The sequence below is a fragment of the Lissotriton vulgaris genome, chromosome 6 (assembly GCF_964263255.1).
Source record: "Lissotriton vulgaris chromosome 6, aLisVul1.2, whole genome shotgun sequence".
NCBI lineage: Eukaryota > Metazoa > Chordata > Amphibia > Caudata > Salamandridae > Lissotriton > Lissotriton vulgaris.
This window is the reverse complement of record NC_141694.1, coordinates 1,472,452,181-1,472,480,136: the sequence shown is the minus strand read 5'-3', so window position 1 is coordinate 1,472,480,136 and position 27,956 is coordinate 1,472,452,181. Positions and strand designations below refer to the sequence as shown.

The following is a 27,956-nucleotide window of genomic DNA, read 5'->3' as shown; positions in this document are numbered from 1 at the left end:
AAAATTTGTGCCCAGATTGATAAGGACCTTAAACTCCCTTGTAAACATCAAGCTAGGGCTGGGGAGAGATGGTTTGACCACAACTGTTCTGTAGCCCATCGGACGTTGTTTGCCGCACTGAAATCCACCCCAACGGATAAACTAGCCATATCCGGACTCAGGAAAATATCCAAATTGGCCTTGAAGAACCTGAAAAGGGAAATTAGGGAGGAGGCCTAGAATGAGCTTTTATCCATTGATGTTGTCAACAATAGCGTAAAATTTTGGGCAGTGGTCAATAGGCCCTACTTTCAGGACCCCTGTAAATGTGAGCTCGACTGTGGCATCCAGGAAAAGGTCTGGTACAATCATTTTAAACTAGTCTATGATGGGGAAGATATTAGTGTCAATGTTGATTTTAATATTGAGGACTATACCTTGTCCATTACTGAGTCAGCGGTGTTTGAGGCAATAACGCAGATGACGAGTAACAAGACCCCCGGTCCGGACGGCGTGCCGGCAGACCTTTTTAAGTCCAACATCAAGACATGGTCAAAAATGTTGTACAATGTTTTTACTAATGCCTGTCAACTGGGTCTGCCTTCAACGTGGTCGGAGTCCGGTATAGTGCCCATCTTCAAGAAAGGCAATAGAGGGAACCGCAGCTGCTATCGCCCTATATCTCTCATTGATTCTTCAGTTAAGGTACTGGGAAGGGTGGTGTTCAGTCAACTCATGGGATGGCTAGAAACAGAAACACTCTCAGCCCTGCAGTATGGTTTTAGAAAGAGCATGGGTACGACAGATCAATGTTTAAACCTACTTTTATTGATTGGAAAATACACAGTCGCCAAGAAGGGTGGACTTTTCTTGGCCTTAATGGGCCTGTCATCAGCCTTTGACCGAGTGAACAGGTACAAACTATGGACCATGCTCCTGAACTTAGGAGTTGCAAAAATATAGTCTACTTTCTCGCAGACCTACACAGGGACCTATCTGCCACTGTGAGGTATGATGAGGAGGGCAATCGTACCGAGGGAATACACATTGCTAATGTCGTCAGGCAGTGGTGCATCCTGGTGCCCCTACTTTTCACACTTTACATCAATAACTTGGATTCCACATTAAGTGTTGCATGTAAAGATATCCCCGTGCTGGGAAACGTTTGATTCCGGCACTTTTTTATGCGGACGATGCCGCTATATTAGCTAGAACTGCTGTAGGATTCCGGCACTTTTTTATGCGGACGATGCCGCTATATTAGCTAGAACTGCTGTAGGATTACAATCACTTTTAAATTCTTTCACGGCTTTCATGAGGTCCCTGGACCTTAGCGTACATTTTTCAAAATCCCACGTTATGGCAATTGGCTGCAGGACCATAAGGGTCAAAACCTTTCACTGTGAGGGGAACATTTTAACTAGGGTGTCCACGTTCCCATACCTAGGAGTTTTATATGATGACCAGGGATCCTGGGGAGCTCAAATTTTAGCTAAAAGAAACGTTATGACCAGAGCTGCATCGGCTGTTTTAAGTTTTGCCCGCAAACTGGGAGCAAGACCGTTGAAGGCCCTCCTAAAAATATATAGAGCTAAATGTGTTTCCATCTCCATGTACGGGGCTGATTTGTGGGGTATAAAGAATGTAAAGGCCATCCAGGTGGCGGAAGATAAGTTCTTATCTGTCCCGCAATCAACAGCTAGCTACATTACCCACCAGGAATGCGGAGCAGGTTTTGTTGAAGACTCAATTGCCATGGCACCACTGTTAAAATGGATTGTGACATAGCTAAACCCTGAACTAGGACTAAATCACGAAATCCTGAAAGATTGTTTGGCCCTCGATCATGGGCATCACATCCCCTGGCTCAAATATGTCAATAATTTGTCAGCAAGATTGGACAGACCTGAAATATATAAATCACCTGAAAGGTTGTTGAGGGGCAATGTAAAGTGGGTCAAAGAATCTTATATGCGAATAGCTTTAATGGCTAGAGAAGAGAGGGAGTTGGTAAAGCCGACAGTAAGGGCTCATCAACTGCGGAAGACCAACCTGACCATGGAACCATACTTGGATATCGTCACAAACCCCAATCATCGATTCCTACTGGTTAGATTCAGATTAAAACAACTTCATTTTAATACTAAATTAAACAGAAGACAAATATTTGGAGAAAAACTACTATAGGCATGCAAAGTCCTTCTCTCTTGAAAAATTCCTCTAATTCTCATGAATGTTGAGATCAGTATCAGTACTTGGTGGATGCATGTTGATTCTTATTTTGAAGAGGAGAGTTCGGCATAGAATTTAAATGTGATAAAAATATCATCACATCCACCTTGGTTTACTTTTGAGAAGGAAACAGTGTTCTAGCTCCAAGTAAGCAAGACCTCTGCTTAGACTCAAACACGCTAAAATAAGATTAGGGGAACACTTGCAATATGTCTAACCAATGACAATCACTTGGGGTAGCATTCCAACCCATCATTCTGTGACTCACTGTGCCGCCTCAGGTTGTACCCAGCCATAATCTTGACCTTGCTCACATAGTAGCAGTCCATCCGAACTACCAAGCCAGGTCCTCTGTGAACCAGAATACAAGCAACACAAGACAGGTTTCGCCCTTATTGGGGTTCTTCAGTCTGGCATAGCTTGGTTTCAGTGGCACTATGAGCACTGGACACACAATCCATAACGTTGGTGGTCGCGGAGACCCACAAGATGACTGCTGCCACTAAGATACAGTGATGCATCTGGAGTGTGTGTGTCAGCCCCTGTGGCTTGCAATGATTTTGGCCACAACAGGGGGCCTGTCCCCTAACAGTTGCAAGTATTAGTGGCAAGGAGCACAGGTGATCTGTGTAACTGCTATAGTCGGTGGAGCCCAGCAAGTACCCAAGTCAGTGCAGATTGAGCGGCATCCTGGGCCTTCCGTGAGGGATTCTGTTAGCAAGGCCAGCTGATCAGATCTGGACACAGACTGAAGGAGGAGGAAGCAGTGAGGACATGGAGTGGTAGGCGCTTGTCCCTGTGAAAGGGGTGAAAGGGTTTGTGGCTGTCTAACTGAGGCATGCCGTGCCTCCTGTTCAGGCCGAGCTACAGGAGGCTGGGTAACTGGCCCCCACGGGCGCAGCTCAAGGTTGGGAAGGTGTGTACTGGGTGGGGGTGATGTGGGAACCCAGAGGAGGGGGCCCCAGTGAGGTGGACACCCCATAGGTGACTGGGGACACCAGCAGAGGCCGGATGACTGGAACCCGTGTCCTGAGTGCCCATGTGATCACATGGATTTGCACATTTGGAGATGCTGTGCCCCAAAATCCTGAAGGTGGATGCCGGCTCTTATTCCCTCCCCCTCCCCCCACTCCAGCCAAGAAGTGGAGCTGCACAGTCATATGGAGGCAGGACTAGAAGCCCAGACAGCAACGATTCAGGCGACTGAGAGACACCAAACCTGCTCTGATGTCTAAAATTGATGCAGTGGCGTGGATATGGGCTCCTGCAGTCAAACCATAGGAAACTGGCAGACAGGGTGAAGAAGATTGAGTCCACGCTGACCCAGTTGGAGCCTACGATTGCAGACATCGCTACACATTTGCACTGTGCAGAAACACATTGAGCAGCTACAGGAGAAGGTGGAAGATGCTGAGGTATGGACCCGGTGCAATAATGTCAGGTTGGTCAGGGTTCTGGAATGTTTGGAGGGCCATAGTATGTAACTGTATTTGAAGGAGCGGCTGCTGTCAATGGTGCTGGGAAGTAAGGCCTCCACAATGTTTATGGTGAAAAGATTTCACAGGATGCGGGTAGTTCTCCAGGGGCACCACCCAGGCCAATCGTGGCCACACTGTTGAACTTCAGGGACAGAGACCATATCCTGCAAGTGTCATGTGATCAAGGCTTTTGGCAATTGGACAGTAAAACAGTGAGCATATACCCTGATTACACGACCACTGTTTCCCGGCAGAGAGAAACCTACATTTCAGTCAAACGCCAGTTACGGAAACAAAATCGAAAATGTATATTGTTTTTTCCCCCCCGAGACTGCGGGTTATTGACGACTATGGGTCAACATTTTTTGGCTTGGCTGTGGAGGACCGGGCCGGGCTTGAAGCGAGGGGCCACCCTCTACCTGATGGGTGGGAGAGGGTCTGGCCTCTGGCAAAGATGAGGCAGAATTCGAAACGTAAGTAAACGCAGGTAAGTGAGGACCAAGTGAACACTGTTGCTCCTTGGACTGTGACAGCACCTTGTGTGAGGACCCGGAGGAAGAGGAGGAGGAGGAGGAGGAGGCTGTCCCAGACTTCACCCCGATGACTTAGGATACAAAGGGCTGAGCACCTCGGGGTCTGCCAATGGCCCTCCATCGTACAGGACTAAGGCCAACTCAGAGATGTTTCGTGGCTCAGAGGGACACACAAGTGTTGTCCTAGCATTTCTCTGTGGGGCCACACTCTCCCCTACATTTATGTGTCAGTCTGTCAGAAATACTTTATTATATTATTATTAAAAGAAAATACACATTCCAGCCAAATACATAACAATAATATAATCCCACATATCAATCACAGTATTCATATCTAAAAACTTTCATAAGAAAAGCCAGTATCATATAATGGGCACTGTGCTCAAATAATAGACCAGATCCTTAATTAATATCATGTATAAAAATGTACCATAATAATCAAGAAGGGGAAACCTAATTGAGCCAGCAGACAACACAAAATTACTCTTACGGGAGAAATCTGTTCCTACGTCTAATGGCCCCCGAAACAAACCAGGGGTGATGCCAGCATTTGTAAATAGAGCAGAGTTGGCCTCACTTGGACAAACTGGCATTCTCTAAGTAAAGGGAGGATGTGCTGCCTACGCAGGGACTTATATTAGGTACAGAAAAACATTAGGTGCATGGTATCCTGTTCCGAGAAGTTATCACAGGGGCAGGGTTTTAACAATTCAGATTTTGAGTATCCTCTCGGGAATGCCAGCAGCCAGGGAACCATATTTAAACAAAATCTTGTTAAAACAAAACAGTGGTATGGTTTATTAACATAAGATAGATATGGTTGCAGCTGCGGGCCTAGGCTTGTGTGTTTCAGAGTAACATACCTTCTCACCGAGGACTTGCCTAACTCAGCCTCCTCCCTATGGCATTTCCGCCTATCAAATCTGTGATCGCAGACTTGCCCAAAGGCTTCAGGGTCAAAAACAAATCTGGGCACCCTAGTCTTTTTGTTTCTTCCCTTATATATTTAAGCCAAGGGAAATGCTGGGCTCTCTCTAGCGCCATACAATCAGAGATTATAAGTTGGTTTAGATTCGGGGTGGGGGGGGTTGTTGAGACCAGATTCTAAGCCATCGTAGCAGGGGGGAAACTGCGATCTGGTCTGCAATGTACCCCATCACAAATTCTTCATGCAGGAAATAAACAGGAGTAGCTCCAGGGACCGCAAGGAGTTTGCGCATAAAATTATTCTCTGCCACTTGTATATCCTTTACATCTTTGTAACCCCAGATATTGCATCCATACGCGGCCATGGGAATACATTTTGCAGTAAAAACTTTCAAGAGTGCGGACAGCGGTTTTGACATTTATGTGTCATCATAGTTTACTGCCGAAAATAATTGACCAGTTGTGTTTGTTGGGGCAACAGACACCTCTGGCATTGGGGAGGTGGTTCTAGTTTGGGTCCTGTGGCACAAGGTTGTTGTGTAGGAGTGTGAGGAGTGTGAGGGATGTAGGGAGAGTTTGGAGGCATGCTGGTTAGCGACAGAAGCATAGATAAGCAGCCAATGCACACAACACATGACGGAACACACAGAGCACATCCGGGAATGGCCCTTAAGATTCTTGGAATTTGATTGGCCTGGGCTTCAAATTAAACAGGGGGTAGTGTGGAAACACCAAACCAGGTCTGACCCAGATATCATCCTGTTACAAGAAACCCATCTGGGAGGTAATAACTGCAGTGTCTTACAGGGGAGGTACAAGCTACTGGTGCACGCAGGATTCTTGACATGATCCAGGGGAGTGGGAATCTTTGTCCGTAACTGGTTCAGGTTACCCATACCTGGGTTGACAGGCTGGGTTGTCAGTCGGTTGTGAGTGGCGATAGAGTGGGGAAGCCCTGTCACTGGTGTCATGGTATTTTCCTCCAGGGCCTCAAACCGATGGGCTGGAAAAAATGGGGAAGTGTGTCTCAGCAACACCAGAGGCCCTGCTGCTTGTCGGGCAAGACCGTAACTTAACACTACAGGGGGACCTGGTTAGGGTGATCCATCTGGTGAAAGACTCTGAGTGGATGCGCAATTGGCCTCCTTCCTTGACAAATTGGGAATGAATGGCGAACTTGTGGCGAGGCAAACACCCAGTGGCACGGCAATACTCCTATGCATCTAACAAAATGCGCTTACAGTCCAGGTTGGACTATTTCTTGTTGCTGTGTCACCTGTTGGGAAGATTTGGCGACACTACCCTGTTGTGGCGATGGATATCGTACCACTCGACTGTGGTTACATACTTACTGGCAGATAGCCCGGGGACAAGGGCCGAATGGAAACTTGACCCTTAAGACTTGACAGATTGGAACACTAGGAAGATGCTTACGGAGGCGACTAACACTATTTTCTGAAAAACACAGGCAAGAGGCCTCAGAGGTGGATTTCTGGGAGGTGTCTGCAACGTGATCCTAACCCCTCCAACCAGTCCATCTCGCAGTTGCCCGCCAGACCCTAAAAACCACCCAGTAAGGTTCAGGAGCGCTTGGGGAATCAATTATCCATATAAGCAGTCTGTAATAGTCTCCCATGACATGAGTGAGAGTTCCGTGTGATACACTGGATCTTCATGCCACCCCCACCCCCTAATGAAGCCAATCATTCAAGAACACCAAGTGAGAGGTCCAATAATAGAGCTGCTAGTCAGCTGCCGCCAGATCCCATCAAAGGTGAACCCGTACCTATTTGCTGCATGCTATACGTGTGACCCGGTGCTTCCGCAAGAAGGGACATATAGGGGCTTGATCGAAACCACATAATAGGGATGCTGTGGGGGGAAGTTCTGCAAGATGTATACAAACCAGGGCAGGACCATCTTTTTAAAAAGTGCACTTCTTCCCATGAGATAGAGGGGCAGGGAGGACCAGCGATCAAGATCTTTCCTCTTGCTCTACCATAGGTGTTCTGTTCTGTGACCAAACCAAGGGGGGGGGGGGCAGATGTAGATGCCAAGATAAAGAAACTCAACCTATGAAGAGGTATAGAGCCCAGCCAGCCATGATCCTGCAAGGGCCCGTCAATGGGATCTGCATGGATTTGGAGTGATTGATTTGGAGCTGGGACGTTTGGCCGTAGAGAGTGAGCATATGCAGTGCTCAAGGACCCAACAACAAGGCGTCATGCAGAAAGAAGACCACATTGTCGGCATAGAGCGAGATGCTGTCCTCCCACCCATCAACTCCCCACCAGAACTAGTAACCTAATTACAAGACAAAGTGAAAGTTTCAATACATGCACATACAGGAGTTTACACTGGCAGCTGAATTCCGAGTTTGGGCTAAACAATGCATCTCTGCAATTTTCTGTTGATGGATAACTTGCCAAAATGTATCCAGGGGCGGCCTTAGGCATGTGCAAGCTGTACACCTGCACAGGGCCGCCAAACCCCAGAGGCCGCCACGCCAATATATATCCTTAATATAATAATCCTCTGAGGATGGATACATATTTGCGTGGCGGCCCCTGGCAGGGATTTGGCGGCCTCCGGCTCTGTTCCACTTCCAAACACCCTGACCCCCGTCTTCACTGGCCTCTGCCCCTGGGTTCCTCCAGGGGCACCCTACCTACGCTCCCTGCCCAGGGCCGCCATGAGCCTAGAGCCAACCCTGATGTATCTCGCTATAATTGTTGTGGTGGGGTCGACTCAACACCGTTAAAATGATGTTGACTCCTATTATACTTTATATTATTTCTAACATTCCCATACCTATATCTCTTAAGTCCTTTCAAAAGATTAACTCTAGAGTCGCCTCATTCCTCTGTAACAGCAAAAAATCTCGTATATCGTTCCCAAGATTATCTCAATGATGGAATGGAAGTAGATGTACGTTTTTCAGATTTTTTTAAAGTATCATAAGGTGTTCTTGCTTCGTCAAGCTTCTTGATGGTTCTCAGATTCCTCTTTGGAATCTCCATTATGGGTTGACCTTGAAAAGTCCTTTCTTTCCCCTTTCTCTTTCCACAAATACTTATCTTTCATGCGCAAACCACAAACTATATCTACACCAGTTCTCAAACGCTCTTGTAAATTACTTCATTCTATACGTTATTTCACTCCTAAAGATCTTGGTACATTTCTTGACTCCACTATTTGGCACAATAATCTTATATTAATAAACAACATCTATTTATTGTAAGTCATGGAGAACTAAGGGTAAGGTAAAACCTTAATGGTATGCAGGAAAAAAGCAGAACTCCAACAAGACCGTGTCTTTTACCCACGTGGGATTTATTAACTTTTGAATGCGGACTCTGGGTGAAACTCAATGAGGGAACATGTTCTGTGCTACTACAGGAACCAGAATGCTGTAGTAACGGCCACGCCCACTGGGGAGGTTCACTGTGTATAATTAGCAGCACGCTTCACCTGGATGTTTTGCTGCATCGCTTGCCACTGAAGAAAGAGAAACCTGAAACGCATATGGCAGAGGTTGCCATTGACTTTTAAAGCTCGTCTTTGTTCATGCTCTGCTGCATATCATTAAAGAAAAGTGCTACGACAAACCTACCTGGCGGCTCTTCTTCAAGGGTAACCTTTTGTTATGGAGATATATATATATATATATATATATATATATATATATATATATATATATATATATATATATATATATATATATATATATATATATATATATATATATATTAATTAATTAAAGATGTGACTGACAGTCTTAAGCCAATAGTTGACATGTTCTTAGCTAAAGAAGCCATAGATATATATATATATATATATATATATATATATATATATATATTTTTTTTTAATTGGGACCAGACTTCTTTAGCTAAGAACATGTCAACTATTGGCTTAAGACCGTCAGTCACATCTTTAATCAGCCCACAGGAGTACATGCTTTTGCAAACTTGTGTTTGCATGCATTCTGTTGGTGACAGCCAACTTGCCTCCTTGTACGTTGGTCTTTGTAGTTTAATTTGCTTTATCCTCTTTTCTTGCCTTTAGTATTCGTAACTGTCTTTTCCTGCTACCTGTCTGTTCTTTCAGTGTTCATGCCTACTTGCCTCTTTTCTCTAATGTGTGAAGTTTTATCCACCTCTAGCCTCCTTTCCTGTCCCAGACCTAACGATTTGTGTGTTTGTCTCTTTCTGTTTTCTTTTTCGATCTCTGGTGTTCTTTCGTTTTTTAATTGCATGTTCTTTCCATCCCGTTTTTCCTTGTCTTGTGCCTTCATCATTTTGTCTGTGTTTTTTTCCAGTGATCAACCAGTTTGGTTGATTTGTTGCTTAGTATGAAGTCTGTTTCAGTCTCTCACACCTTGCCTTTAGAATCATGCAAACAGACATACAATATATAAATAGATGGTTGCATAGATAGATACCTAGATAGATAGGATTGCATGCATAGTGAAATGAAATAACGGAAATTTATAAAGCGCATAAATACCGAAAGAAGTGTCAAGGCTCTAAAGCCGGAAGCGCTTAAGAGAGACTGACCCAAAACGGGACTAATCCCTTTGAAAAGCACGGACAAGAAGTTAGAGTAAAGAGCCAGGTCTTCAATGCTTTCCGAAAACTGTTATGTTCCTCCAGATCACTGATCTCACGTGGAAGCGCATTCCAAAGCTTTGCTGCGGCCATGGAAAACGCCCTATTACCCCATTTGGTCTTACTAAATTTAGGCACACCTACAAGATTGTATTTTTTGGGAACAAGGATGGTGCACCAAAGACGAGTCCAAAAGGCTTCACGTATTTTCACAAATAGTCCTTTTATTTTTTTCAAAATTCATAAAAGGCCTCAGCCTGAGGCCTTTTATGAACTTTGAAAAAATAAAAAGGACTATTTGTGAAAATACGTGAAGCCTTTTGGACTCGTCTTTGGTGCACCATCCTTGTTCCCAAAAAAAAAAAACTTTTTTCTGTTTCGACAGTGAAGCGTCAGTGTGGCAAGCTTTGGATGTTATGTGCACAAACCAAAATTCAACGGACTGACTTTGAGGTGCTGGACCTTGGTCAGCCACACAGTTCTTTTTTTCGAAACTACAAGATTGTAGCTAGCCGAGCGAAGATGTCTGGTAGGAGTGTATCTCTGAAACATTTAGACAGCCTTTCGGACAGATGTTTTGCACTGCCCTGTGAATAATGCATAATGCCTTAAAGGTAATGCCCTTGTTAACAGGTAGCCAATGCAATTTGGAGATCCCAGCCAAGAATGATAGGTATTTGGGAATGTCAAGTATCTGTCTCGGAGCCGCATTTTGAACTAACGGAAGTTTAGCAGTTGGAGATCATGTTGATTCCAAAATAAAGTGCATTGCAGGAGTCTAGCCTAGAAGAAATCAAGGACAGAACTACCTGCGTGCAGGATTCCAGATGGCAAAAAGGAAACAATTACCTCAGTAGTCCAGAAACAAGTGGATACTGCACGATTAGCCTGAAGGTCAGATGATAAATTGGTATCCACTAGTACCCCAAGACTTTTGGTGAAGTCTGCCAGGGTAGGCAAAGCATCCAGTCTTTCTGGCCACCAGGAATTATTCCAGATGGAGGGCTGGTAACCAAAAATCAAGACCTCAGCCTCATCTCCATTCAGTCTGAGGTAATTGGTTCTTATCCAAGTCGCTACTGCTTGCATGCAATTCTTAAAGTTGGCAGCCGGGGCCTCAATGTCCTTAGTGATGGACATGATAATTTGCACGTCATCAGCAGAGGATAAGGCCTGCAATCCAAAAGACTGTAGCAGCTTAGCCAGTGAGGATACATAAAGATTAAACAATGTCGGGCTCAGGGAAGAGCCCCTGCAGTACCCTGTATGGCATAAGGATGGGATCGGAACTAAACTGGTTCATAACAACTGTCTGGGGCCTATCCTTCAAAAAAGAGGCTAACCAATCTAGTGCCAACCCGGAAAACCCCAGGTTCTGCAACATGTCTGCCAACAAAGCAGAAGAAATAGTAATCAAAGGCTGTGGAGAGATCCAACAGGATCAATGCAGCAGCCTGCCCTGCATCACCAACACGCAGATATTATCTATAGCCAAAACAGAACAGTTTCTGTCCCATGTTTAGTTCTGAAAGCAAGTTGAGAGGAATCAAACAGTTCATACTCCTCAGAAAAGCCACCAGTTGAGAATTGAGGTGCTTCTCCAAGATTTTAGATGGCGCAGGCAGAAGAGATGGGCCTATAATTTTTCAAATTAGTAGGATCCAGGTTTTCTTTTATGGAGAAGCTTGACTGCTCTTTTCCACAGTTCAGGGTAAATTTCAGAACTGATAGATATATTGATAGTGTTTGCCATAGAGATGGTTACATAGATTAATAGAGATGGTTGCATAGATAGAGATGGTTGTATAGATAGATAGAGATGGTTGCTTAGATAGATAGAGATGGTTGCATAGATAGCTAGCCAGAGAGGGTGGCATACATAGAGAATGTTGTATAGAGAGGGCTTCCGAGATGGATCGCCAGACATGTAGATCGATAGATATATAGACCGATTGATAGATGGACTGGCCGAGTGATGGCAGATAGGCAGGTAGTTAGACTGTTAGATCAGGCATCTCAGAGTGACTCGTGACCTACCAGTAGCTCTCCAACTACCTGTGAGCAGCTGTCTTGTGTGCAGCAGCCCAGACTACTAAATTTGGAGCGTTTGAGTGGTTCAATTATTATTTGTGTAGCAAAATAGCATCTATTCAAGACAAAATGTGTATATTTTCTGACCTCATAAGATGATGATTGGAGAAAAATGGTTAATTTTCTAATTTGATGTAATGATCTTATTTGAGTTGGAGAGATGTATTACTCATGTTATTATTTTGGTGCTACCGGGTTGAGGCTATGGATGTTGTGTATTACCCTTGTATAGGTATTCAAAATTGATAATGCTGTTTTACTTTATGGCAGTCAACCCTGCCTAATGCACTGATGTGATCACTGCTGACAGTCTTGGATGGTGTGCTCACTATCACATCACTTCAATCAGTAACTCAGGATGAATTTCGTTGATCATAATTAGGTCTTATTACAATAAAGGTTGGAGACCCCTGTGCTAGATACATAGACTGCTAGATAGGCAGGTAGATAGGCAATCAGACAAGTAGGGTTGTATAGATAGATAGATAGATAGATAGATAGATAGAACAGCAAATCGTAATAAACAGCACAGCTTCAATAAGTAATCTAATATTTAAATGTCTATATTACCTCAACATACAAGGTCGCTGAAAGCAAACTATAAAGCCACACAAGCGGGACATGCAGACTAAATTGTTTTACAAGTATACTTGTAGTCCTCACTTAAAATACATGCCAGGATCAAATACCGGAGTGGAGCTATAAATGCTTTTCATTGCATGCATATTAAAAAGAGGATAACCTTGTAAAGAACAGGATCAAATGGACACACACTGCTATGATGTGAGCTAGCAGTAGTCAGATAAGCAAAGGCCATTCCAAAAGAGTTTACAACAGCAGTAGCAGGAGATAGAAACTGATAACACTGTAATAGACCCTGGGCTCACTTGAAGAGCTGGTGGAAAGTGTTCTGCTATCACAAAAGTAATACTGAAGTAATAATAATGGAGAAAAAGACTGACACTGAAGGGAGCTACCGTGTGTTGAAGTGCTACTTGTACAAAGGCAACATCAATTCACCCAAAGAGAAGTTAGCCAGTGGCTGAAGTATGCTAACCCTACTGCCCTATGCTGTTCTCTGTAGTGGGAGGAAGCAAAATGTGAATGACACAGCAAACCATTAGATTAAAAGAGCTGGCCAAAAGCCTGTTTAGATAAGAGTATTCAACATATAATTTTAGTAAAATCAAAAGGTCTTGGCTTACACCAAACCTAAAAAGGAAAGATGAGATTTGAAGTAGGAGTTATATCAATAGCCAAGATGTCTAAATTATTTAATAGGGGATCGACCACCAAGAAAGCAGAAGAATGAAATGAGCTGTGCCACCACCGTGTTTTTGCCTTCCTAATGAGCGCAAAAAGCTTTGAAACCAGATAGATGTGAGGGGTTTATAGGTGTTAATTCATTAAGAGCCGCCCTTGACTTTTCCATTAACCAAGACTCAGTGATGCATACTACGTTGCAGGAATTATGAACAATAGAATTGCATAATTCGATAGTGTGTTTATGAATATGAGGAGTATTAAGTGCAATATTTAGGAAATAAGAACTGTAGGAAAAAGTGCTTTCTATGGCTTACGGAGTTTTAGTGGCACACCACAAAATGTGCCTACATATGAAAATTTGGACCGCAATCCTATTGGCTTTTGCACAGTGGATAGATATTGCTACACATCCAGTTATGTGGCTGCATTTGCTGTCTGTTGCTAAAGTCATATCTGCTTCTCATTTGGTCTTGCAACAGCACCACAGCCCCTCAATGTAGGGGACCAGCTTTAGAAATGCTTACTGTCCCTACTCACACGCCCCATGTTCTGATGTCCATTGCAGCAACCTCTTTCAGGTACAAAGGATCTGTGGTAAACATTGCTCAGCATGCACACACCCTCAACCAGGCAGACACTAGTCATGCTGTAAAGCAGTGCCTCTCTACACAACAGACGTGCATGTGTTAACATTACTATCACAGTGATACTATGAGGGCAGGGAAGTTCTGGGGATTCCCAGCCATAAATGTCCAGTACTAGGACTTCTTATATTTGCTGGTTTCAAATGAGTGGCGTTTGGGGGTCACCTAGAGCAACATAAAAGTTCATTTGACAAACTTATTTTTCAGGAAGAAGATATTTAAATGATTTCTGCTCCTGGTTTAGCTGCTGGATGTATTCTCAGTATTTTGGGCTGGCTCGGATGCCACAGATGATCCCCATAGTTGATTGTTGGACCTTGTAGTATGGTGACAGTAGCAATGGTTAGACCGCTCACCTTGGTGAACACGCTGTAAATGGTTTAAAGAGCCATCCATTGTGTAGAAAATCAGGTGCACCAAAATGCTGAGTAGTCCGAGGGAGGACGTCAACAGTGACAGGATAGCGATTTGTTAGCTTCTAGATGGACAAACCCGTGTAGAGAAGATAGAAACTAGACCTGGTTAGAGTGTTACCAACTCTGACGAGACAGGAGCCGTATGGCAGAGTGAGTGGTGCCAGATTTATCTGAAAGAGACACGTTAGTGATAGATTGCTTACCTTAGAATATCCCCAGGCGTCAGACTGGATCCGGAAAATTTTGCCTAGCAATACCCCTGTGCGCCGGCAGGCGTCGTCCGCGTCGGTCGTCTGTGTCGTTAGCGCTGGAATGACGTCGTCGGAGTACTTAGACGACTCCCATGCGCGCTGACGTCAGTTCTTCTTTTTTCCGCGCCAGCTAGCGCAGATCCGGAGAAGCTCTACCCCTTAGTCTTTTTTGACTAAACCTTTTGATCTTTTTGATCATTTCTTTCCTCGAGTCTTGACTCCTACGGTGCCGGTAGGGATGCCCGGGTTTAAACCCTGTTCCAGGTGCGACCGACTGATGTCGGTTACGGACCCCCTTCGCCAGTGCCTCAAGTGTTTAGGCCTCGACCCCGACGACCGCACCTGCTCCGACTGCCAGGCCCTGACGTCTAAGGCTAGGCGAGAGCGGTCTCGCAAGCGACTGGAGCTCCGGCAGTCTGCCCCGCGCCGCTCCAGGTCCCGGTCCCACGGGAGGTCGAGGGACCGGTCGCGGGACAGGTCGCGGGGTCGGAGCCCTCTCCGCTCCGGGAGTGGACAACGGTCGTCGGGATCCAAGTCCTCGGGTAAAAGGCATAAGAGGTCGGAGAGACATCATCGTTCCTCCGACCCACCCCGACGCTCGCACGATGCGGCCGGGGGTCCGGGTGACACCACCCGCGCGGCTCCGCCGGAGTCGCTGTCTGCCCCATACCTTCGGGTCCCTGGGCAAGACACGCCGCCTGAGGAGGTCGAGCGGTACCTCATGGCCAAGGGGTCCGCCAACTTTTCGGCCGATGTCCAGGCCACTCTGCTGGACATGCCGTTTGATGGCCGTCGCCTCTTTGGCGACAAGGCAGACCATGCGCTTGAGCGATTTAAGGACTCCAGGGCTACGGCCAAGTCCTTGGGCCTCTCGGCCCCTCGCCAGCAAACGGGTGCCTTTCGCTCCTTTCGTGGCCAAGGAAGGGGCGCCCCCACACGTGCTGCCAGCCACGCGCTGCAGAATGTCCAACAGCGAGGTGGCGGCCGTGGAAACCGCTGTGGCGGCGGTCGGGGACAACAACGCACCAGTCCACACCTTCCCCCGCAGCACCTGCCTCAAAACCCTCCTAGTCCGTGCTTTCAGGCCCATGTGACGCCAGTGGGGGGCAGGGTTCGCCATCACCTCTTCCACTGGCGCACCGTCACGTCGGACAGGTGGGTGCTGCAAATCGTCCGAAGGGGCTACTCCCTCCCCTTCGAGGCGACCCCTCCAGCCATGCCACCGCAATTCCACCGCGTGTCGGAGGATCACTTGCAACTTCTGCAAGAGGAAGTCACAGCCCTCTTGGCCAAGGGGGCCATCAAGCACGTTCCTGGGCCAGAAGTAGGGTGTGGTTGTTACTCCCAATACTTTCTGGTACCCAAGAAGGGCAAAGGGGGCCTACGCCCTATCTTGGACCTAGGTAACGTCAACGGCTTCCCCCGGAAGGAGAAGTTCAAGATGCTGACTCTGGCTCAGGTCTTAGCTGCCCTGGACCCAGGAGACTGGATGGTAGCGTTGGACTTGCAGGATGCCTATTTTCACATCCCCGTCCTGCTGGCCCACCGGCGTTACCTCAGGTTCACGGTAGCCCACGAGCACTTACAATTTACCGTGCTGCCCTTCGGCCTTACCAGCGCCTCACGGGTGTTCACCAAAGTGATGGCGGTGGTCACAGCCCATCTGCGCAGGTTAGGGGTTTCAGTCTTCCCCTACCTCGACGACTAGTTGTTGAAGGCGGGCTCGCCCCAGACAGTCGTCGGCCACCTCCAGACTACGGCCGATCTCCTGCATCTGCTGGGGTTCTCCATCAACGTGCCGAAGTCACACCTGCGTCCCTCTCTGAAGCTCCTCTTCATCGAAGCCGTTCTGGACTCGGCGCAGTTTCGGGTTTATCCACCCGAACAGTGGGTTTGGGATATTCAGACTCTGATTCCGATCCTTCAGCCTTTATCCCGGGTCTCGGTCAGGTTGACGCTGCGGCTTCTGGGGCTGATGGCCTCCTGCATCCTTCTGGTGCTTCACGCCCGGTGGCGGATGCAGGCTCTGCAGTGGGACCTGAAGTTTCAGTGGGCCCAGCATCAGGTCAACTTGTCCGACCATGTCCTGTTCTCGGAGGGCACTGCAAAACAGCTGCAGTGGTGGCTCACGGACTGCGACTTTGTCAGTGGCAGATCCCTCTCCCTACCCCACCCAGAGCACGTAGTTGTGACGGATGCGTCCCTCCAGGGCTAGGGAGGCCACATGGGAGAGGCGGAGATCAGAGGTCTCTGGTCTCTGGCGGAGTCCCGGCTCCATATCCACCTTTTGGAGCTGCGGGCGATTCGTCTTGCACTGAAGGCATTCCTCCCCTCTGTCCGGGGGAGTGTAGTGCAGGTGTTCACGGACAACACCACCGCCATGTGGTACTGCAACAAACAGGACGGGTGGGGTTGTGGACCCTCTGCCAGGAGGCTCTGTGCCTCTGGCAGTGGCTGGAACATCAGGGCGTGACCCTGGTGGTTCAACACCTGGCAGGTTCCCTGAACGCCAGGGCGGACGAACTCCGCCGACGGTGCATGATGGATCACGAATGGCGTCTGAGCTCGGACGTGGCGCAAGGCCTCTTTCAGCAGTCGGGAGAGCCTTGGTTAGATCTATTTGCCACAGAAGAGACCGCGCAATGTCATCAGTTCTGTACGTTGGAGTTTCCAAGGCGGCACTCGCTCGGGGACGCTTTTTGTCGCGAGTGGAGTTGCGGTCTATTGTACGCCTTTCCGCCTATACCACTTCTGCCCAGAGTGCTGAAGAAGATCAGGCAAGACCGGGCCCAGGTTATCCTTGTGGCTCCGGACTGCGCACGAAGATACTGGTATCCCGAGCTACTCAGCATGTCAGTCGATCCCCCAATTCGTCTGCCTCTTCGGGAGGACCTTCTGTCGCAGCAGCAGGGGACGGTCCTCCACCCGAACCTGTCCAGTCTCCACCTACAAGCTTGGAGATTGAGCGGCGACAGTTGAGGCCATTTGACTTGCCTCCCGAAGTCTGTAATGTCATTCTGGCAGCCAGGCGTCCCTCCACAAAGTCGGTATACGCCTGCAGCTTGGAACAGATTTGTGGCATGGTGCACAGCAAAGGCTGTGGATCCTCTCTCTGCCCCTCTCTCTGAGGTTCTTCTCTTCCTTCTTTCTCTTGCCCAGCAGGGCTCTGCTCTGGGCAATCTCAAGGGCTACCTTTCTGCCCTTTCCGCCTTCTTAAGGCTACTGGATCAGCCTTCTTTGTTCAAGTCCCCCATTGTCAACAGATTCCTAAAGGGCATCACTCATATGTTCCCTCTTGTTCCCTTCGTGATGCCCCAGTGAGACTTGAATCTTGTACTTGAGCCACTTCATAACTGTCCTCTCCGTCTTCTTACCTTGAAGACTGCTTTCCTGGTTGCCATCACCTCTGCCAGGAGAGTGAGTGAGCTCCAGGCTCTTTATTCTACACCTCCTTTCCTCTCTGTTCATCCGGACAAGGTTGTGTTGTGGACGAGACCTTCGTTCCTACCCAAGGTTGTCACGGCCTTCCACATTGGGCAGTCCATTACCTTGCCCACCTTCTTTCCACCTCCGCATCCCTCGAAAGAGGAAGAGAGGCTCCACCGTCTGGACCCAAAACGTGCGCTCTCTTACTATCTGGATCGCACACGCCAGTTCCGGGTGGATGACCAACTCTTCGTTGGTTACGTGGGCGCTAAGAAGGGAAAGGCGGTGCACAAGCGGACCATCTCGCGGTGGATCATCTTGTGTATCCAGGCGTGTTACTCCTTGGCAAAGAAGGATCTACGGGCTCATTCTTTTCGGGCCACGGCGACTACAACTGCCCTGGGCCGAGGAGTACCCTTGCAGGATAATTGCCAGGCAGCTATGTGGGCCTCGCTGCACACGTTTGCAAGACATTATTGCCTGGACAGCCAAGTCCGGAGGGTTGGTTTCTTTGGCCGTTCTGTCCTCCAGGACCTTCTGGTGTGATTATTGGTTCGCAGACCCACCACAGGGGTTGGTATTGCTGGGGTATCTATTCTAAGGTAAGGAATCTATCACTAACTTGTCTCTTTCAAATGCAGAAGTTACTACTTGTGTAACAATATATCTGTAAGAGACATTAGTTAGTGATAGATTCCTTACCGACCCACCCATCCTCCCCGTTCTGCGAACCGATATCTAGGGTTAAGGTCATCCCCTTTCAGGGCCCTGGTTTCATGGCACCAGTGTTGGTTCTATCATGGCTCTGCGTATCTGGCGCAGAAAAGCTGTGTATCAGAACTGACGTCAGCGCTCATGGGCGGCGTCTAAGTACTCCGACGTCATTCCGGCACTAACGACGCTGACGACTGACGCGGAGCCGCGGACGACGCCTGCCGGCGCGCAGGGGTATTGCTACGCAAAATTTTCCGGATCCAGTCTGACGCCTGGGGATATTCTAAGGTCATTAGTATAGAAGCGCTTGGCTGTGCTAGTTTCAATGTGGTTGGCGATCTCAATCTGCATTTTGACTGCACATCCCAACCTGCCATTAAGAGCTGTCTAGCCGATTTAGAAGCCTTGCAGCTCCTACAAAAAGTGTTTTCCCCTACCCATTCAGGTGGTCATACACTGGATCCGTTCTTCACCACCTTAGAGGATATAATCTTGTATCCATCCGTCCCGCTGACATGGACTGATCATATGCTGGTGAAGGCAGCCATTCCTATGGCAGACCCTATATTTGTGGCACAGAACAAAACCTCTTTTTCTCGCCAGTGGAGCAAATTAAAACTAGAAGATTTTCACTCTCTACTTGGAATGACTCCCTTACCTACCTTCTCGGATGTTGATGGAGGGTACGACTCTTTCTGCGCTTGGATTGAAACGGCCCTAGATTCCCTTATCCCCCTGGTGCGCTCCAAGTGCCGTACTAAGGCTCATAGCCCGTGGTATGATGAGACCCTGGCGTCTCTCAAGAGAGAGTGCAGGCAAGCGGAAAGGCAATGGAGGAAAGCCTACGACCCCGTGCGTAAATCCTGCTATCTCACTTTGTCCAAGGCATACCATAGAGCGGTCTGCCGAACACGTGCTGCATATTATGCGCAGGAGTTCCGGGACAGCCCTAATCCCTCTAAACTTATCTTTAAGGTTTTAAAAGAGCTGACGACTAAGAGGGCCTCTGCTGCAGAAATCTGTACAGACTCTCATTGCGAGAGTCTGGCCTCTTTCTTTGTCCAAAAGGTGCATACAATCTATCGCACCTTCCCAACTGCCGCGCATCAATTGGTCCTGGATGTCGGTTTAAAGGACAATACTCCGTCTTTGGATTTGCTGGCCCCCCTTTCTGAGGAGGGCTTCGATCTATTGAGCCAAAAAATTAAATCTGGCTCTCCAGCAGACCCTCTCATACCGACTCAGTTCAAAAACATGCTGACGTTATGTCGTGCTCCCTTGCTGGCCCTCATCAACACGTCTTTGACCTCAGGGGTGGTGCCCACCAAGTGGAAGCAAGCGGTAGTTACTCCGATCCTAAAAAAGCCTACCCTAGACCCTGTAAAACCCGAAAACTATCGTCCCATTTCACTGCTGCCGTGGCCTGCTAAAATCACCGAAGCCCATGTGAATAGGATCCTGGCTGACCATCTTGCCAAAGCTAACATCTTGGATCCCACGCAAAATGGATTTCGTGCAGGTCACAGCACGGAGACGGCCTTGTTATACATGGTTGAACATCTGCGCTCCGTGCTGGACACCGGACGAACAGCGGCACTCCTGTTGTTAGACCTGAGTGCCGCCTTCGATACGGTGTCCCACGAGATCCTATTGCGGAGGCTAGAGGAAGCTGGGGTTAGGGGCACGGCGCTAGGGTGGTTCCGTTCCTTCCTTACCAACAGATCCTTTCAGGTTGCGATACCACCTGGCAAATCCACCTCCCACCCGCTCACCTTGGGAGTCCCACAGGGTTCATCTTTGAGCCCCACTCTTTTTAACCTATACGTGAGTCCGCTGGCTGCGGTAGTCAAACGCTGGGGCCTGACAATGGTGTCCTATGCGGACGACACGCAGCTGGCGGTCACACTAAGTGGGGACTCAGCTGTGGACGCCCGCAACTTCTGTGAGGGGCTACGTGCGGTGGCCAATTGGATGAACCTAAACTGCCTCCAATTGAACACAAAGAAGACTGAGGTGATGGTGGTGGGAAAGCAACCTGGATGGTGGAACGACAACTGGTGGCCCCCGGAGTTAGGAACGATACCTTCTCCTGCCATAGAGATAAAAAACCTCGGGGTATGGCTGGACCCTACATTGAGCTTCATCTGCCAAACTAAGAGGGTGGCTGCCTCCTGTTTTGGCATACTCAGGGGCATCAGGCCGGTGCTCAAATTTTTTGATGCCCCCACTAGACAGCTTGTAGTCCAGGCTTCGATCCTATCCAGGATAGACTATGCCAGTGTCTTACTTGCTGGTGCGAACAAGGCAGAACTCATGCGGCTGCAACGTGTGCAGAATGCGGCCGCAAGAGCGGTACTGGGATTGCCCCGTTGTTGCTCGACATCTAGAGCATTGCAATCGCTCCACTGGCTGCCTGTCGCTCGTCGGATCGAGTTCAAGGTGCTTTGCCTAGCTTTTAAAATTTTGAAAGGTATGGCTCCACCGATTTTGACGGACTTACTGACCCCATATGTTCCTTCTCGATCCTTGAGATCGATGGGTCAGAATTTGTCTGTTGTTCCACGTTTTCTGCTGAGCAGGATGGGTGGCCGCTCCTTCCGGGTAGTGGCGGCCAAATTGTGGAACTCTCTGCCCAGTGAAATCCGAGCTATGGAGGATTTACTGCTATTCAGACGTGCCATCAAAACTTTTCTTTTTAACTAATTTTCCTGACTTTGCTGCATGCGCTTTGTGATGTTGTGTTTACCTTTCCTGGCGCCAGGACGCCCCTTTGCTGGGGCAGCTGTGCGCGGTATAAAAACCAATAACATAACATAACATAACGTAAGGAATCTATCACTCACTAATGTCTCTTACAGATATATCGTTACACAAGTGGTAACTTGTGCGTCCGGGGGGAAGCTGCAATGTCAAAGCACCGACAGTAAGACTTAACCACTTGATGAAGGCTACACACTGACACACATAGGAGGATTAGGACATCTCCTTGATTTAGATTTAGAAATGCAATGGCTGGGATTTATGATTTATTGGGTGTCTAACGGACAGTTTTCTTTCCCAAAAACCTTCAGTTGGGTTTTGTATTACGGATGTTGGTAGGTATTTCCTCATCTTGTTTCTATGCATCTCTTATTAGGATTTTAATGTTTTGTAATTTTGTGAATTGCAGTCCTGATGAAGCTTGCGAGCTAGCAGTGAAACGCTTTGGCTGCTTGGCTACATTTTATGAAGAAAATGTGAACAATAAAGAAATTAATTGTAATAACCTCCTCAGAAGATGTTTGAGCTTCAGTTTTGGAATTGACTGTGAAATGTAGAATTGGCTTTAAAGCGTTGCCTCTCTATGTTTTTCTGGGATATATCATTGGTTGTGATAATGTAAGGATTGTGGTTTTGACAGCTGATCCTGGAAGATGGGCAACTCCTTTTGTGTAAATAGTAGGGAAATCAACTGGCAGTGCAGTGGAATAGTCCTCAGCTGTCCATTTGGTTATTTTATGCACCATTGGGCATATTCTGTGGAAAAAGTGGGCATGTTCTGTAGAACAATGACAGACTTCCACTCTGGCACGTGCATTACCAATATTTGGTGACGCATACATTATCTATTCTATGGCATATCTATGCGTATTTGAGCATATGTCAGTAACAGGTGTGCTAATCCTTAGGCACAGATTTGTTTCTCAGACACAGTTGCCTTATTTCCTGGACAGTTCTGGTTGTCTAACCATTAGGATGGCTCCGTGAGTTATTGGCTCCCTGCATATATGTTTTCAGCACTTGCAGAACCCAAGTTTGAACCCCTGCGCTGATTCTCAGCCCGTTTCATCCTTTAAAAGCGAATACATTTTATACCATTACGTCAGATAATATTTGTACCTGCAACAGCGCTTCAAAATGGCACAATATAAAAACACATGAATTTGGGTTATTTTCGGATCCTTGTTGGCAATGTCCGTTCTAGTGAGAAATGGTCAGCAGCAAACCATGAACATTATTGCGCTGCTGTATGCTGAAAATTGCTCTTTTGTGCATATCATCACTGGCCAAATTAGTTGCATTTCCCTATAAATTTTCAGTAGAATCTTGGCCGTAAAGACGCGCAGTTTGGCCTGATCATTGGATACGCATCTCCTCAAAAGCTTTGCATCTCCAATCCAGTACAAATCTATCTGCTCATCACAGCAAATATATAACTAGGTGAATAGACTGCCCAACCTATGCACTCTTTGACGCTTCGTTCAACGTGGTTATATTTCTTATTTCCTGTTTTAAGGGGAAATTGAAGATTTTTGAGACAGCTGATTAATTGTTGGGATTTCTTTTGTCTGTAACAGACTTCCTTGATTGGTCGGCTGGAGCGAATATTCCAAGTCTGTTTTCCTTCCATCCCGGTCTCAGAAGAACAGAAAACAATCACCACTCTACAGGTATTTTTGGAAGATGGAGGAAAACAATCAAAACAGCAAGACAAATCAGGAGAGGGCCCTGTAGACAACAGGTAAGGTGGCCAATTAGAAAATTAATAGAACTATCAATTGGCAGTTGTAGCCACTCTGTCAGGACTCCGCTTGTTATTTTAAAGTAACTATCACAGTTTTCTAGTTTTTTTTTCTTTCTATCAGGGTTATCCTGAATGAAATAAGTTGAAAGACAGCCGCAAGTTGTTGCTGGTATCAGGCACAATTTTGCCCCTTTTCTGCTATAATTGGTTCGAGCATTTCCAGCTTTTTCCCAGCATTTAAATTAATCCTGCCAAAGCATTAACATTGAATTCTGTATAACATTTGACACTTTTCAGCTTAGAAACAGAACGATGTCCAAACATGCCACTGTAATTCTATCTAGAGTATTTCAGGTGCAATATCTACATGCTCCATTTATCTGCACTGAAGATGCTAGAGATGGCTGGTTAAGTTAATGACAGCTGGCAAGTTTGGCAGAGAGTATTCAGTGCACTAGAGGTCCTGGCTGTGTGTTCAATCAGGAACTAGATTTCTTCTTCATGGGATTTTTCTCTCTAGAATTCATATGCAATATAATGTCTGTAGACGATACAGGATCCTCAATTTATTTTTACAATTTGTTTATTTTAAAAATACCTCAACATAAAGAAAACATGCCCTTGCACTATTTTCATCTTATTTAACCCCTTGCATGCTGATGTCGGCCCCCATCCGTCATGCACTACGGCGCTCGTGTGCTGACGGCTGGGGGCCGTCATAAACCCGCCCACTCGCGATTTTGCCGCACAGGCGCAGAATCGCGGCAGCATGCAAGGGGTTAAATGAAACACTACCATTAAGCCACATGATTTATACATTTAATTGAAAACACAACTGATTTTACCATTTTAAACTGAAAATCACAAGGACAGTAGAGCATCTAACTTAGGTTGTGAACACAGTCGAAAGCTGGTAATACACCTTTTTAGAATTACTGAAATGCACTTTCCTTTCATGTACTTCCGGGTCAACCAAGTCGTTGATTGTTTACACTCACAGAAAAGAGCCCCTGAAGTAAATAAATTGCTTGGTTGGTCAACATTCAATTTGTGAGTTAGGTGCCCTTTAATCTGTTTTTACCTCAAGTTGTTAATGCTTATCTTCCTGTTTCCCCAGTATTGAATCTTTCATTGATTCACATACTTGAATCATTCTCAGTTCTCAAAGTGGGAGTCCCATGGTACATAGCTGGGGAATGCCTTTAAGCTTTCACTTTAGTAACATGTATTTATAATTTGAAAGTGACCAAACTTCAATCAGTCAGCAGCCTCTAGAACACTCCCCTCAGAGGCTTCGATCTCTCAGGTTTTCTACCGCACACTGTGCGAGGGAGTCTCTCCTGACTTCTTCTCAGTTCAACCTACTATTGAATCTTCAGAGAGATTTTATATAACTTTACTATTAGCAGGCTATCATCTGTTTCAATCAGACGCAATAATTCTTTATGGAGAGATGGGCAGTTCCCGACTGCTACCCGCAACTCGAGTGACACTATCGGCATGGGCATGGGCATGGGCAAGGGCGCCTAAAATTATGGGTTGGATGGCTCGGGTCACAAGGAGCACGCCGCTCTAGGAGGGGGCATGGTTTAAAGAGCTAGGGAAGCTCAGAGGATTTGGATCATGGGATCTCCTTGGGATCTCCACAGTAGGAGATGTCATAGAAAATGGCGACCTAAAAACATGGACAAAGCTCAAACAGGAGTATGAGTTGAATGAGACTCAATTTCTTAAATACACATAATTGCGCCATGTCTGGCAGAAACAGAGTTTTCCAAACTATCAACTTCCAGAGTACGCTCGCCCGGGGGGTAGGCTTCTGCAAGAGGAGCTAATTCGCAAGGCGGTCTCTTTTACTTATAAAACTATTAACAACATCCTGGATGGACTGGTGGGGCTTAGAGCAAGATAGGAGGGAGAGGTGGGACCCTTGGAGGACATAGAATGGGATGCAGCCTTAATGCACCCAAAAGAGGTAGCCATAAAGGCGAGACTTTGTCTTATCCAATTTAAGATACTACATCGCATATATTACGATCGAAATCGGCCACACAGAATGGGGTGGGCAGACTCATCACCCTGTCTGACCCGCCACGGGGCTAATAGTGACTTCTTCTACACGGTCTGGCAATACCCCGAATTGCAGATATACTTGACGCTGATACTTAAATTACTGGGGGACATTTTGGGAGTGACACTACCCATGGAGCCCTTTTTGTGATACTGGGGATACCGAACGACGTAGATATCACCAGAGCGCAACTGATTTTCGCTTTCTTGGGGCTGGTGGTTGCTAAACGGGACATAGCGCGGAAATGGGGGGTGGCAGACAAACCTACCATATAGGAAAGGGGAATGGACTTGTATATGGCGCCTGAACATGTCACATACAGCAGAGGATGTCCCAAAAAATTTCATAGGATCTGGGACCCAGGGAGACTTTACTTTGGGCTCGATATTGGGGACGACACACAACAGTCTGCAACGCACTCCACACAAGGAACTGCCATGGCGGGGTCAGGATGAGAACTGATGTTAAGCATATCACGAATGGACATTTGAACCACAACTAGATTTCTACTACACTTGTATGGTGGTCAATTGGCAACAATGGTGGTGTTTTTACGTTTACATGTATCAGCAAGGGGAAGTGAGAGTTCCTATGATATAAAAGAGATGTTTTCTTGTCAAAGACGTTTCATTTTTGTGAACATGTCCTGCAATGACTGTATTTTGTGAAATGTTCAGTTGAAAATAAATAAATAAATAATACATCTGACTCAATGTCCGAACTGGCTAAAAAATGTTTTTTTAAGACTATGTGGAAGCTTTGGTAAGAAGAGGCTTCAGTCTGAGGACCAACACAAGGACTGCATAGACCGCCTCTACCCATCCTACAAGGTAAAGGATTGTAAGATCGGACAAACTTTTCCCTCAAAAATCATAAAAGACAAAGAAGGGGTATTATTGTGGTGGCTCCAAAAGCTTACAGCCGGAGTAGGCCCTGTCTCTAGAGAAGACAGTGAGGACTTTTCTTTATCTTCCAAGAAGGTTCAAAAGAATGAATGGGAGATGGCAGAAGTTCGGTCACCTTATGAACCTGCAAAGAAGTCTTCAAAAAAAGACTCACCACAGGTTTTATAAGGAGTGCATTCCCTCTGAAAGGCCCTTTCACAAACATACGGGACATGATTTTTCCTCAGAAAAACCAGGAAAATCAAAATCTCAACTTTCTACACCTTCCCCTCAGGTTTCTAACAAGTAAAAAAAAAAAGAAAGAAAGAAATTGTCGACGAGTACACCATCGATGAAGAAATAGTCTACTGCACCGTTGGCAATGAAGGGGGCGGCTACAATGACGGTAACAACAGTGATTGTGGTCAGTTCATTGTTGACGCCCAACCCGTCGACTATTAAGTTGCTCTCTGCCTTGAGGACACCATAAACGGTCAAACCAATTTAATCTGCGGTGCCGGTCAGTACCACTGCTGGCAGCGACGTCATCGACAAAACAAGAGAAAGAACAAAAGAAATGGGGGTAAAACATATATTTGATTCCGTAGCTTACAACTCCAAGCACAGTATCACCCTTGCCACCCAGTCAGCTGCTGGATGAAGATGACTCGGGTGATGATGGTCCTTTTGGTGTGGCACATAGTCCATTGGAGCTGCATGTAAAGTATCAATAAGATGATAAAGAGGAGGAAGAGGAGTATTATGGCCTGGAATATTGCACTCTTCAGCAAGATGGCATACATTATTCAGAACAGTTTCAGCCATATCCACAGCAACAGTACCAGGAGGACGTGGTCTACGTCCCAAGGTCATTGGTGTCAGACCTACAAATTAAGTTTGCAGGTTACCACAAACAGTTTAAGCCTATAACTGCCTCACTTAGGCAGGTTACAGCACCTCCTAAAACTCCACCAGTGTAGCCTTCCACTCCCCAACTGGCATGATCCTGACAGCCGCCTCCACAAGGCATACACTACAATGCAGAACTATACCAGTGAGCGATAGCATGTCCTCAGATGAAGAAGGGAAAAAAGGGGAACTTGGAGATATCCACACTGAGTGGGATACTTATCTCATTCTGACTCAATCATTCCCAACACCACCACCCATGGATTGCTCTCTTGAGGATAATGAAGGTTTTCATAATCTCCTAGAGAGAGCAGCAAAGTGGTTTGACCTGCCAATGACTCAAAGAAATCTGACTGAATAAGCAATCTTACTGTTTCTTACACAATTTTAAAGAAACATACATTAAAAGGGTCAGAGCTATCTCGTTTGTGGATTACATATGGGAGGAAGGTATTAAGGAAATGAAAAACCTGGCCATAGTGGCTGCAGTGTTTCCACTCTTAAACAAGAAGTATAATGCCCCAGAAAAATCTCCAGCTTGCCTGATTGAACACCCTAACCCTGACTCCGTGTTCACCCTGACTGCCGAGCGCCTTTCGACAAATCCATCCGTTCCAATATCAGTGTCTGGCTGTTAGACCTGGCATCTTTGGCGTGGTTTCCCCCTATCTTTTTTTGATGCTGTGCTTGATTTCTCTTATGCTGGTTTAGATGGTTTGGACACTCTGCCACTGCTGATCAGTGACGGAGTGTAAGTGCTCCCTGTGTAAATTGTTATTATGATTGGATATACATGATTGGCATATTTGTGTCACCAAGAATTCCCTAGTAAAGTGCACTGGGTGTGCCAGGGCTGGTGATGATAAATGCTACTAGTGGGCCTGCAGCACTGATTGTGCCACCCACATGAGTAGCCCTAAAATGGTGTCCCAGGACTGCCACCGTAGTGCCTGTGTGCAATCTGTGAACTGCCATGTCCACCTGGTCAGTGTCCCCACTGACCAGGCCTAACCCTTCCCTT

General features: G+C 46.7%; 1 protein-coding gene across 2 annotated transcripts in view; it reads left to right on the top strand.

The window, feature by feature from the left end:
- AFTPH (aftiphilin) overlaps window positions 1-27,956 on the top strand; it is a 331,590-nt gene that overhangs the window by 117,239 nt on the left and 186,395 nt on the right. For both annotated transcript variants that reach the window (XM_086927603.1, XM_086927602.1), the window contains exon 3: window positions 22,905-23,068. In XM_086927603.1, the coding sequence (XP_086783729.1) occupies window positions 22,905-23,068 (164 nt within the window). The remainder of the gene's footprint in view (window positions 1-22,904; window positions 23,069-27,956) is intronic.